The sequence below is a fragment of the Manis javanica genome, chromosome 2 (genome assembly GCF_040802235.1).
Source record: "Manis javanica isolate MJ-LG chromosome 2, MJ_LKY, whole genome shotgun sequence".
In the NCBI taxonomy this organism is placed as follows: domain Eukaryota; kingdom Metazoa; phylum Chordata; class Mammalia; order Pholidota; family Manidae; genus Manis; species Manis javanica.
In genome coordinates, this window is record NC_133157.1 from 120,061,409 (window position 1) to 120,075,565 (window position 14,157).

Sequence of the window (14,157 nt, forward strand, 5' to 3'; positions counted from 1 at the left end):
TCCTTTCTTTATTCTGTGGTTCCCACCTCTTGTCCCATCTTGTCACCAGAGGAAAAAAAACACAGAAAAGAAATTAGACCAACCAAATGCTAACTAAATGCAAAATAAAATCAGCTATCCACAAAATAAGTCAAGGGAAACACAAAGAATACAAAATAAAATACCTAACATATAAAGACTGGAGGAGGAAGAATAAGAAGGGAGAGAAACAAAGAATCATCAGACTGTGTTTCTGACAGTGTAGTAAGTGAGTTAAGTTAGTGGTTAGATAGTAAAGAAGCTGCCCTTGAACCTTTGGTAACCACAAATCCAAATCCTGCAATGGCAATAAGTACATGTCTATCGATAATCACCCCAAATGTAAATGGATTGAAAACACCAATCAAACGACACAAAGTAAATGAATGGATAAAAAAGCAAAACCCATCTATATACTAACTACAAGAGACTCACTTCAAACCCAAAGACATACACAGACTAAAAGTAAAGGCATGGAAAAAGATATTTCATGCAAACAATAAGGAGAAAAAAGCAGGTGTTGCAGCACTTGTATCAGACAAAATTGACTTCAAAACAAAGAAAGTCATAAGAGACAAAGAAGGACATTACATAATGATAAAGGGGTCAGTGAAACAAGAAGATATAACTACTATAAATATATATGCACCCAACACAGGAGAACCGACATATGTGAAACAAATACTAACAGAACTAAAGGAGGAAATAGAATGCAATGCATTCATTTTAGGACACTTCAACACACCACTCACTCCAAAGGACAGATCAACCAGACAGAAAATAAGTAAGGCCACAGAGGCACTAAACAACACACTAGAACAGATGGAACTAACAGACATCTACAGAACTCTACACTCAAAAGCAGCAGGATATACATTCTACTCAAGTGCACACAGAACATTTTCCAGAATAGATCACATACTAGGTGACAAAAAGAGCCTCAGTAAGTTTTAAAAGATTGAAATTGTACCAACCAACTTCTCAGATCACAAAGGTATAAAAGTAGAAATAAATTGTACAAAGAAAACAAAAAGACTCACAAACACATGGAGGCTTAACAACATGCTCCTAAATAATCAACAGATCAGTGACCAAATTAAAACAGAGATCAAGCAATAAATCGGGACAACAGCACAACACCCCAACTTCTGTGGGATGCAGTGAATGCAATTCTAAGAGGAAAGTATATAGCAATCCAAGTCTATTTAAAGAAGGAAGAACAATCCCAAATGCATAGTCTAAAGTCACAATCATTGAAATTGGAAAAGAAGAACAAATGAGGCCCAAAGTCAGCAGAAGGAGGGATATAATAAAGATCAGAGAATAAATAAATAAAATTGGGAAGAATAAAACAATAGAAAAATTAATGAGTTTACAAAAATAAACTCGAAATGGATCAAAGACCTGAATGTAAGTCATGAAACCATAAAACTCACATAAGAAAACATAGGCAAAAATCTCTTGAATATAAACATGAAGAACTTCTTCATGAACATATCTCCATGGGCAGGGGAAACAAAATTAAAAATGAACAAGTGGGACTATATCAAACTAAAAAGCTTCTGTACAGCAAAGGACACCAGCATCAGAACAAAAAGGTATCCTACAGTATGGGAGAATATATTCATAAATGATATACCTGATAAGAGGTTGACATCCAACATATACAAAGAGCTCATGCATTGTGTAAAGCAGTATAGAAATAATGAATTTCTTTGAGAAAATAAACAAAATAGATAAACCCCTAGCCAAACTTAAGAAAAAAAAGGAGAATCTACACACATAAACAGAATCAGAAATGAGAAAGGAAAAATCACTACAGACACCACAGAAATACAAAGAATTACTAGAAAACACTATGAAAATCTGTATGTCCAAGAAGAAATGGACAACTTTATAGAAAAATAAAACCTTCCAAGACTGACCCAGGAAGAAACAGAAAACCTAAACAGACCAATTACCAACAATAAAATTGAATCAGTAATCAAAAAACTAGCCGAGAACAAAACTCCTATGCCAGATGGATTTACCACTGAATTTTATCAGACATTTAGTAAAGACATAATACCCATTCTCCTTAAAGTTTTCCAGAAAATAGAAGAGGAAGGAATACTTCCAAACTCATTCTATGAAGCCAGCATCACTCTAATACCAAAACAGGCAAAGATACCACAACAAAAGAAAACTACAGACCAATATCCCTGATGAACATAGATGTAAAAATACTCAACAAAGTATTAGCAAACCGAATTCAAAAATACATCAAGAGGATCATACACTATGATCCAGTGGGATTCATCTTAGGGATACAAGGATGGTACAACATTCGAAAATCCATCAACATCATCCACCACATCAACAAAAAGAAGGACAAAATCCACATGATCATCTCCATAGATGCTGAAAAAGCATTCAACAAAATTCAACACCCATTCACGATAAAAAATCTCAGCAAAATGGGTATGGAGGGCAAGTACCTTAAAATAATAAAGGCCATATAAGACAAACCCACAGCCAACATCATACTTAACAGTGAGAAGCTAAGAGCTTTTCCTCTAAGATCAGGAACAAGACAACAATGCCCACTCTTCCCGCTTTTATTCAGTACGGTACTGGAGGTCCTAGCCAAGGCAATCACACAACACAAAGAAATAAAAGGCATACAGATTGGTAAGGAAGAAGTCAAACTGTCACTGTTTGCAGATGTCATAATATTGTAGATAGAAAACCCTAAAGAATCCACTCCAAAACTACAAGAACTAATATCTCAATTAAGCAAAGTTGCAAGATACAAAATTAATACACAGAAATCTGTTGCATTCCTATACATTAATTATGAACTAGCAGAAAGAAAAATCAGGAAAACAATTCCATTCACAATTGCATCAAAAAATATCAAATACCTAGAAATAAACCTAACCAAGGAAGTGAAAGACCTATATACCCTGAAAACTACAAGATACTCTTAAGAGAAATTAAAGCAGACACTAATAAATGGAAATTCATCCCATGCTTTTGCTTAGGAAGAATAAATATTGTCAAAATGGCCATCCTGCCTAAAGCAATCTACAGATTCAATGTAATCCCTATCAAAATACCAACAGCATTCTTCAATGAACTGGAACAAATAGCTCTAAAATTAATATGCAACCACAGAAGACCCTGAATAGCCAAAGCAATCCTGAGAAGGAAGCATAAAGCATGGGGGATGTCACTTCCCAACTTCAAGCTCTACTACAAAGCCACAGTAATCAAGACAATTTGGTACTGGCACAAGAACAGATCCATAGACCAGTGGAACAGAATAGAGAGTTCAAATATTAACTGAAGCATATATGGTCAATTAATATACAATAAAGGAGCTATGGATATGCAATGGGGAAATGACAGGCTCTTCAACAGCTGGTGTTGGTAAAACTGGACAGCTACATGTAAGAGAATGAAACTGGATTACTGTCTAACTCCATACACAAAAGTAAACTCGAAATGGATCAAAGACCTGAATGTAAGTCATGAAACCATAAAACTCACATAAGAAAACATAGGCAAAAATCTCTTGAATATAAACATGAAGAACTTCTTCATGAACATATCTCCATGGGCAGGGGAAACAAAATCAAAAACAAACAAGTGGGACTATATCAAACTAAAAAGCTTCTGTACAGCAAAGGACACCATCATCAGAACAAAAAGGCATCCTACAGTATGGGAGAATATATTCATAAATGATATACCTTATAAGAGGTTGACATCCAACATATACAAAGAGTTCATGCACCTCAACAAACAAAAAGTCAATAACCCAATTAAAAAATGGACAGAGGATCTGAACAGACACTTCTCCGAAGAAGAAATTCAGAGGGCCAACAAGCACATGAAAAGATGCTCCAATCACTAATCATCAGAGAAATGCAAATTAAAACCACATTGAGATATCACCTAATACCAGTTAGGATGGCCAACATCCAAAAGACAAACAACAATAAATGTTGCTGAAGATGTGGAGAAAGGGGAACCCTCCTACACTGCTGGTGGGAATGTAAATTAGTTCAACCATTGTGTAAAGCAGTATAGAAGTTCCTCAAAAAACTAAAAATAGAAATACCACTTGACCCAGGAATTCCACTCGTAGGAATTTACCCTAAGAATGTAGGAGCCCAGTTTGAAAAAGACATATGCATCCCTAAGTTTACTGCAGCACTATTTACAATAGCCAAGAAATGGAAGCAACCTAAGTATCCATCAGTAGATGAATGGATAAAGATGTGTTACGTATACACAATGGAATATTATTCAACCATAAGAAGAAAATAAATCCTACCATTTGTAACAACATGGATGGAGCTAGTGGGTATTATGCCCAGTGAAATAAGCCAGGCAGAGAAAGACAAGTATCAGATGATTTCACTCATCTGTGGAGTATAAGAACAAAGAAAAAACTGAAGGAACAAAACAGCAGCAGACTCACAGAACCCAAGAATGGACTAACAGTTACCAAAGGGAAAGGGACTGGGAAGGATTGGTGAGAAGGGAAGGATAAGGGGAAAAAGGGGCATTACAATTAGCACACATAATGTTGGGGGGTGGCATGGGGAAGGCAGTATAGTACAGAGAAGACAAGTAGTGACTCTATAGCATCTTACTATGCTGATGGACAGTGACTGTAATGGGGTATGTGGTGGGGACTTGATGATGGGGGGAATCTAGTAACCACAGTGTTGCTCATGTAACTGTATATTAATGATACAAAAAATTCTATAAAAATTCTCAAAAAACATACAATATACTTAAGTTTACATATGTGTAATTTAAGTTTTAATAATGGCTCTGTATAACAACTGATACTCAAAATTCCTGAAATTTTAACAGTCTTCTCTCAAAAGCCAGTATAAGCCAGCTACAGCCCACCACTGGATAGATCATTACCTCAAGCTGAATGGAGAACCACAGAAGCTTAAGTTCTCAAAACAGCTTTCTTTAACTTACTCTTAAAAACTTTCATTTGGCTTTAATCACCAGTTAATATGAGAACCAATTAAACAAAAAGAACTTCTCCTAAAAAATTATCTCAAAAACAGAATGGTCTAGGTATGGCTCTCAGTTGTGGTTCTTAACCAGGGTGATTTTGCTCTCCAGGGAACACTGGCAAGAATTGGAGGCATTTTTTATTGTCACAATTGGATAGGGTGCTATTGGCAGCTAGTAGGTAGAGGTCAGGCGTTCTGCTAAACATCCTACAAGGTTCGGGATGGTCCTCCATCCACCCCCAAATCCTAACAGTGCAAACACTGAGATGCCCTACTCTGAGTCTTCTGTTTCAGATGAAATTTGGCAAGTTTCTTTAGTACCAGACTCTCTCTCTTCTAAAATGTTTTCTTCTATCAGATAATAAGAATTTTGTAATCTACTTTGTCTCTACTTTATTCTTCACCAGTAGCAGCTCACTCATTTTTAGGACTCTGATTTTCTGTTTCTATTTTAACCTTATTGTACCAAGTCTTTTGTTAATAAGATAAATTATCTTTGTAAATAAGAAGAGTATGAATGGGTGGGTGGTTCGGTGGATGATGGATGGATGGATCACTGGCTGGGGAATAAAAAATAAGAGAATACGAAGAAAAAAGGAAGGAGAAAATTTTGCTCTGGAAATGGAAAACACTGAAAACAACTGGGTGGCTGCCAGTACAACTTGTAAAAGCTTTCCATGGAATATATTTAAATAAATATTTTTAATTTCAGAGAAAAAATGATCCGTATTCTCTTGTATCCCTGGTGTCCTTTGAAGTTAAGAAGATGCCTTATAAAGATCAGCCAGCAAAACTCCCAGAAGGAAGCATAGCAGTGAGTATCTTAAAAATATTTAAACACAAATACTTCCGCTGAAATAATTATTTTTTAAATCACTGTTCAGCTTGTGCTAGGTTAAAGGAGCTTATTACATTGACTTGAGAAAAGCTTTCCTCTTCAGATCACTGTTTTCTTATTTCAGTCTGGAAAGTTCATGGTGTCATTTGAGGAAATTTTAAAACTTTCAGTGTAAATTGCTTCCCCAAAAAATCACAGTGCAGGTCTAATACTATCTTTTTAATATAGCCATTTTGTTTGAAAGAAGTCCACACAGCAATGATCACTATGATGAAATCATGATTGTTTAATTTGAAAGAGTATGGTGGGTAAGGTGGGGAGGGAGGAACCTCCTGCTTCAGGACAGTTGCCACAGACTTGCTGCAAGACCCAGTCAGCTCTTCTTTCTATGCAAAAAACCATAATTTTCACCTTGAAGAAAAGTACACTTTGAGTGTCATTTGAATGAAAGGTTATTTTTTAAAATTGAGGCTTTCAAATATTACAGACACCCAAATATCTGTCATAGCACAACTGCTGCCATCCTCAGCACCTAGCATGACCATGCCCAGTGGCAGGAAGAATGGGTGACGGGATGAGCAGTCACGGTCACCAGCTCTGCATTTATAGTGAGACTGAACACAGCATGGCTCTAGGGAACAGAATTGAGATTTAAGCCTTCATCTCTTGGTTATTCCATAGATATTTAAAACATCCACTTGAACTCTGGTCCCCAGGTCTTGTCACTCAACATGTGATTTGTAGACCAGCAGCATTAGCATTACCTAGGAAATTGTTAGAAATACAGAAACAGGCCTCACTACAGAGTGAGTCAGAATCTGTATTTTATCAAAACCATAAGGGCATCATGTACACAGTACAGTTGGAGAAGCACTGCTTTGGATGGTATATACCCTGATTGTGTCATAGCTTCTCATCAGCCTACATCTTAAAATGTAATTATAATATTTCATTTTTCTAGCCTAATCTACTTGGACTAATTTAACTTAAATTAATCCATTGATTAGTGGTTTTCAACCCTGAGTATGCAAAGAATCATCACTCATACAACTTTAAAGATATATACACATCCTAAGACTTCACCTCAAATATCAGGATTGATCAGGTCTGGAGTGGGGCCTTCATACTGTGCTTTAAAAGCTCTACAAGTGACAATTCCACAGTGAAACTAGGATTGAGAACCTCTAGCACAGGCAGACAGCACAGAGGAAAATCCACAGCTTTCAAAACAAATTCTCCTGGGGTTCATCCTGGCCCCACCCTGCTCTAAAAAGAAAGCCTTCAAGAAGTTGCTATACTTTGCTGAGGCTGTTAACCACATTCACCTGAAAGAACTGTTGAGATTAATAAAATAACATACATAAAGCCCAGTATTGTACCTGGAGCAAGATAGTTCTCAAGCCTGAATAATAGTAACCCTCCCAAAATGTCTTACCTCCTCTGGCTAAGTCAAGTAATACTAAATTGGAAGTGTCAGCAGATTTGCACAGTCAAAATATTTCAGTCAACTTTGGTGGCATTTTAAAGCAAGCACTGCCACATCTTTCTTCATTTAACTTGCCTTTCTCTCATGAGAGAATGTCTATTGTCATTTGGATTTACGTTCCACCTACAAAACAGAGGCTTTGGGTTTTTAATAGAGAATGTTCATCCAAAGAGGTTCAAAGGCTCATTGCTCTAGGGGAGATAAATCTGGGCCCTTTTGTTTTCTCTGAACATATGTTCCATAACTGAAACATATGTTAAAGCTGATTCTATCAACAATATTGCATCTTTCTGTATGGCGACAGGTGACAGCCTGCTGTTCTCAGCCCACCTCAAAAGATCCACAATGATCCAATGCACGCTTCCCCCATCCCTATCACCCTTGTCACTTTTTAAAAAGTCTTTTTTAAAAACTCTTTATTATCTGATGTAGATGATTTATCACACCATTTATGTAAAGGTTATTGAAAAAACATTTAGGAATGGAGGTGCTTTCAGGTCTCCTAATACCTGGATGAGTGGAGAAGATTTTGCCAGTAGAAAACTCACTCTGTACTACATGGAAATGATTTTGCTTGGCTTGAGAAAACCAAGGCTTGCTTTGAGAGGACTGTGCTTGGGGCTGGCAGATGTTTTCCACAGCAAATTCTTCTCAAAAGTCTTATCATTCTTATCTTGAAAAGCACCCAGCAGAAGGGAACTGTGGTAGAATTTGTTGGAATAGGTAGTTGGAGAATCATCAGAGCTTCAATCCATACTCTGCCACTGGGAAAAGTCTCTCACTTGTTCTTTTTATAATAAGACTAAAGAATATTTGCTTGTTTTCCAAAGCCCTTGTGTAGAATGATTGTTTGTATTCCCTCTTCAACATGGTCATAATTCGACCATTTCTTGACTCTTATCTAAACTTTATATATTGAGGAAAACAGCAATCCCCATCTATTCCTTGGGTAGTGTCTATAACAAATGAGTTCATGCAGTGTAACACTTAACCATGTTCAGAGGTGAGGGAACGGTTGCATGATGTAAAGGAATATGAATGAACTTTGAATCATTACAGCACAGCAGAAGAAAAAATACTCATTTGCTTGAGTATTTCTGTTCACAAATGAACTTTGGCATTTGTGTCTCATGAGACTAGAGCCAAATTCTATGTTTACATCTAGAAGAGACTATTATTGTCTAGTCTAACTCCAAAGGTATTTACTATAAAATATTTCATGAAAATACTTATTTAAAAATTCATACATAAGCTGTGAATCCATCTGATTTTCAGAATTATGAGCAAAACTTCAGGACCTTAAGATGGAATTCTGATTAATTAAACAATTGGAATTCAAACTTACAATAGGCGCTACTTATTTCATTGGGGCTATTTAAATATTGTTAAAACGCGTGTTCAGCTGGTCCGCTTTATGTTATTATAATGCTCTAAATGGCACTGTAGGTAGGGTGTCTTGGTACATTTATTTAAAACATTCTTGTGACATCAATGAAGTATGTTTACACAAAATTTTGTGATGCATAAATACAGATGTCAACGTTAATTACAGTTGCAAATACAAGGGAGCTTTTCCTTTCTACCTTGGTATTTTGTCGAAATATACACAAACATATCATAAATGTCAATAGTAAAATGTAGGCATATTAAAGATTTATTTATGATCTTTGAACCACAATAAAGAATAACAAGATTTGTGACATGATGAAGGTAAGATTAAATGTTCCCTACTTAGCATCACATTAAGAAAATCTAAACCACTTATCATTTATGGATCCCATGTCCTAAAAGTACAGATAATTATAAAAAGTGAATTGTTGAATCTTTATATTATTTCTCTATATAGCTACAGGTTCTTGATACATAAAAATGAGTTAAATCAGTTTGCTGATTAGCTGGCATGTGATTGAATTTTTCTCCCTAAATTTTAAGTACTTCAGTTATTCAACATTACCCTTCTTTCTTAAAGCAACTGAAGTACATAATCACAAAGCTTGTGTTCTTTTTTTTATTAAGGTATCATTAATATACATTCTTATGAAGGTTCCACAAGCAAAACAATGTGGTTATTACATTCATCCTTATTATTGAGTCCCCCCCAATGCCCCATTGCAGTCACTGTCCATCAGTGTAGTAAGATACCACAGAGTCCCTATTTGTCTTCTCTGAGCTACACTGTCTTCCCCGTGACCCCACACACACCATGTGCACCAATCATGATACCCCACAATCTCCCTTCTCCCTCCTTCCCCACCCACCCTCTCCCACCCCTCCCCTTTGGTAACCACTAGTCCCTTCTTGGAGTCTCTGAGTCTGAGGCTATTTTGTTCCTTCAGTTTTGCTTCGTTGTTATACTCCACAAATGAGGGAAATCATTTGGTATTTGTCTTTCTCTGCCTGACTTATTTCACTGAGCATAGTACCCTCTAGCTCCATCCATGTTGTTGCAAATGATAGGATTTGTTTCTTTCTTATGGCTGAAGACTATTCCATTGTGTATATGTACTACATCTTCTTTATCCATTCATCTACTGATGGACAAAGCCTGTGTTCTTAAAGGAAACATTTAGTCCTAAATATACACTATCTTCTGCCCTGGGACCACCTTCTTGATGAATGAATCTTATAAAGAGGGACTTAGGGAATTCAGCTTATTGCACCATTGTGTGAGATTACAAAATGTTCTGGAGCTGTGCAGTCCAGTCTGGTAGCTACTAGCCACTTGTGGATAGTGAGTATCTGAAATATAGCCAGTATGACGGAGAACTGAGCTAGAGGTTTTACTTCATTTTAACTTTTTTAAATGTAAATTTTAAAACTATAGCAGTATATACTTTTTCCACTAAATGAAGCTTTATTTTTTCGATATATATATTCACTTTAACCACTGAAGCAAATCTAACAATTATTATGGGCTGCAAATGTGAAATACACACTGGATTTTGGAGACTTGGTAAGAAAAGGAAGAATGTAAAATTTCTTATGAATATTTTATATCAATTACATGTTGAAATGATAATAGTTTTGATATTTAGGATTAAATAAAATATATTATTAAAAGTAACACCTCATCTTTCTTTTTCCTCCTTTTTAAAGTGGCTACTGGAAACTTTTAAGTTACACATATGGCTTGCATTATATTTTTATTGGACAGCACTGATCTAGAGCAAGATTACAGAAGGATCCAGCATGTAGCTGATGACAGTACCTAAAGAGCTTAGGGATATGGGGTGTTTAATAAATCATATTTGAAATAAGTGAAAAATTCTTCCTGTAAATCAGTGTTTAGTCATTAGAAACTCTAAAAATTAAGACCTATTTTTCTTTATATTACTACGCATCTTGTGGGCTTGTCAAAACAAGCCACAAGACAAACATAAATAGTAGGAGTAACAAAGTTTTGGTATTTTCCAACATTTTCTTTGGCCAAGGTTTCCCAAAACCATTCTGTAATTTCCACAGCACTAATACAAATTTAAATAAACTTCGGTCCTATGAAAGTAGTCAATTAAGTCTTTTCCTTTTATGCTTGCCTGTGCAGTTCAAGTTTCTAGTTTATTTATACAGAGCATTGAGTTTCAGGAAAAGCTTTGCTTTACCTGTTTCCACCTGCAGATGAAATGCCCATAGCCACTTAAGACATGAATATGTCACATGACCCCCTAATCAATATGTTCTCAGAAAGACATTTCTTTAAAAGACATAAATGACTCTTCAATGATGTGTTATGTTTTCTGTCCTCATCCACCTCTTTCTAGCAACAGCCATCTAGCATCTCTGCACTGGAAATCTGAAGAAATGTTGTGGGACACTATTATTGGTTTTCTGTATTGCCAGTATCCTTAGCGCAGGGACTTGTGACTCTGCAGCAAAAGCCTAGATAACTTTAGGAAACACCAGGCACCAAGGAAAGTTTCTGCAGCTGCACCCATTTTATATTGAGAAGATTGGACAGCCTTCAATGTCACATGGATGTCCTACAGGCAGTGGTCAGGAAAGCAGAATGTAGGCGTAGGAGGAAAATCACTCTGAATTTGCCTTATTTTAAAACTCTTTATGACCTATCTGCTTAGTCACATATGATGACACATGGGAGAAATGTATATGATCTGTGTAAACTTAGCATTTAAAGTACTCAGATAAAGGGTATGAAGAGATTTTCTTTTTTTGGTATCATTAAAATACAATCATATGAGCAACACTGTGGCTACTAGATTCCCCCCATTATCAACTCTCCACCACACACCCCACTACAGTCACTGTCCATCAGCATAGTAAGATGGTATAGAGTCACTACTTGTCTTCTCTGTGCCATACTGCCCCTCCCCATGCCCCCTTACATTATGTGTGCTAATCATAATGCCCCCCCACTCCCTCCATCCCTCCTCTCCCACCCACCCTCCCCTGTCCCATTCCCTTTTGTAACTGTTTGTCCATTCTTGGGTTCTGTGAGTCTGCTGCGGTTTTACTCCTTCAGTTTTTGCCTTGTTCTTATGCTCCACAGATGAGTGAAATCGTTTGATACTTGTCCTTCTCCACCTGGCTTATTTCACTGAGCATAACACCCTCCAGCTCCATCCATGTTGTTGCAAATGGTAGGATATGTTTCCTTCTTATGACTGAATAGTATTCCATTATGTATATGTACCACATCTTCTTTATCCACTCATCTACTGATGGACACTCAGGTTGCTTCCATTTCTTGGCTATTATAAATAGTGCTGCGGTAAACATAGGGGTCCATGTCTTTTGGAAAGTGGGATCCTGAATTCTTAGGGTAAATTCCTAGGAGTGGAATTCCTGGGTCAAATGGTATTTCTATTTTTAGTTTTTTGAGGATCCTCCCTATTGCTTTCCACAATGGTTGAACTATTTTACATTCCCACCAGCAGAGTAGGAGGGTTCCCCTTACTCTGCGTCCTAGCCAGCATTTGTTGTTCCTAGTCTCTTCTATGTTGACCATTCTAACTGGTGTGAGATGATATCTCATTGTGGTTTTAATTTGCATTTCCCTGATAATTAGCGACGTGGAATATCTTTTCTTCTTTGGAGAAGTGTCTGTTCATATCCTCCACCCATTTTTTAATAGGATTATTTGCTTTTTGTTTGTTGAGGCATGTGAGTTCTTTATATATTTTGGATGTTAACCCCTTGTCAGATATGTCTTTTACAAATATATTCTCCCATACAGTAGGATGCCTCTTTGTTCTGCTGATGGTGTCCTTTGCTGTACAAAAGCTTTTCAGCATGATGTAGTCCCATTTTTTTTTTTTTTTTTGCTTTTGTTTCCCTTGCCTGAGAAGGTGGTTCAGGAAAAAGTTGCTCATGCTTTTATATTCAGGAGATTTTTGCCTATGTTGTCTTCTAAGAGTTTTATGGCTTCATGAGTTACATTCAGGTCTTTGATATATTGTGAGTTTACTTTTGTGTATGGGGTTACTATTGTTATGGGACAATAATCCAATTTCATTCTCTTGCATGTAGCTGTCCAGTTTTGCCAACACCAGTTTTTGAAGAGGCTGTCATTTCCCCATTGTGTATCCATGGCTCCTTTGTTGTATATTAATTGACCATGTATACTTGGGTTAATATCTGGACTCTCTAGTGTGTTCCATTGGTCTATGGGTCTGTTCTTGTGCCAGTACCAAAGTGTCTTGATAACTGTGGCTTTGTAGTCAAGCTTGAAGTCAGGGAGTATAATCCCCCCTGCTTTATTCTTCCTCCCCAGGATTACTTTGGCTATTCGGGGTCTTTTGTGGTTCCATAAGAATTTTGGAGATATTTTCTCTAGTTCATTGAAGAATGTTGTTGGTATTTTGATAGAGATTGCATTGAATTTGTAGATTGCTTTAGGCTGGATGGCCATTTTGACAATATTAATTCTTCTTATCCATGAGCACGGGATGTGTTTCCATTTATTGGTATCTTCTTTAATTTCTGTCATGAGTGTCTTGTAGTTTACAGAGTATAGGTCTTTCACTTCTTTGGTTAGGTTTATTCCTAGGTATTTTATTATTTTTGATGCAGTTATGAATGGGATTGTTTTCCTGATTTCTCTTTCTGCTAGTTCATCATTAGTGTATAGGAATGCAACAGATTTCTGTGTATTAATTTTGTATCCTGCAACTTTACTGAATTCAGATATTAGATCTAGTAGTTTGGGTGTGGATTCTTTAGGGTTTTTTATGTACAATATCATGTCATCTGCAAACAGGGACAGTTTAACTTCTTCCTTGCCAATCTGGATGCCTTTTATTTCTTTGTGTTGTCTGATTGCCGTGGCTAGGACCTCCAGAACTATTTTGAATAAAAGTGGGTAGAGTGGGCCTGCTTGTCTTGCTCCTGATCTTAAAGGAAAAGCTTTCAGCTTCTCGCTGTTAAGTAAAATGTTGGCTGTGGGTTTGTCATATGGTCTTTATTATGTTGAGGTACTTGCCCTCTATTCCTATTTTGTTTTTATCATAGTTTTTATCATGAATGGATGTTGAACTTTGTTGAATGCTTTTCAGTGTCTATGGAGATGATCATGTGAGGTTTTTTTTCCTTCTTTTTGTTGATGTGGTGGATGATGTTGATGGATTTTCAAATATTGTACAATCCTTGCATCCCTGGAATAAATCATACTTGATCATAATGAATGATCTTTTTGATGTATTTTTGAATTCAGTTTGCTAATATTTTGTTGAGTATTTTTGCATCTATGTTCATGAGGGGTATTGGTATATAATTTTGTTTTGTGGTGTTTTTGCCTGGTTTTGGTATTTGAGTGATTCTGGCCTCACAGACGA

At 36.5% G+C, this 14,157-nt stretch overlaps 1 protein-coding gene and 1 long non-coding RNA gene across 6 annotated transcripts in view; one reads left to right on the plus strand and one right to left on the minus strand.

Moving 5' to 3' along the window:
- Window positions 1-14,157, plus strand: part of ITGA8 (integrin subunit alpha 8) — a 163,510-nt gene that overhangs the window by 139,715 nt on the left and 9,638 nt on the right. For 2 of the 3 annotated variants that reach the window (XM_073229247.1, XM_073229246.1), the window contains one exon: window positions 5,758-5,859. In XM_073229247.1, the coding sequence (XP_073085348.1) occupies window positions 5,758-5,859 (102 nt within the window). Of the gene's footprint in view, window positions 1-5,757; window positions 5,860-11,873; window positions 11,949-14,157 lie in introns of those variants that run through there. The other variant, XM_073229248.1, reaches the window with a different exon arrangement.
- Window positions 1-14,157, minus strand: part of LOC140847849 (uncharacterized) — a 239,589-nt gene that overhangs the window by 138,347 nt on the left and 87,085 nt on the right. The gene's annotated exons all lie outside the window — the stretch shown is intronic.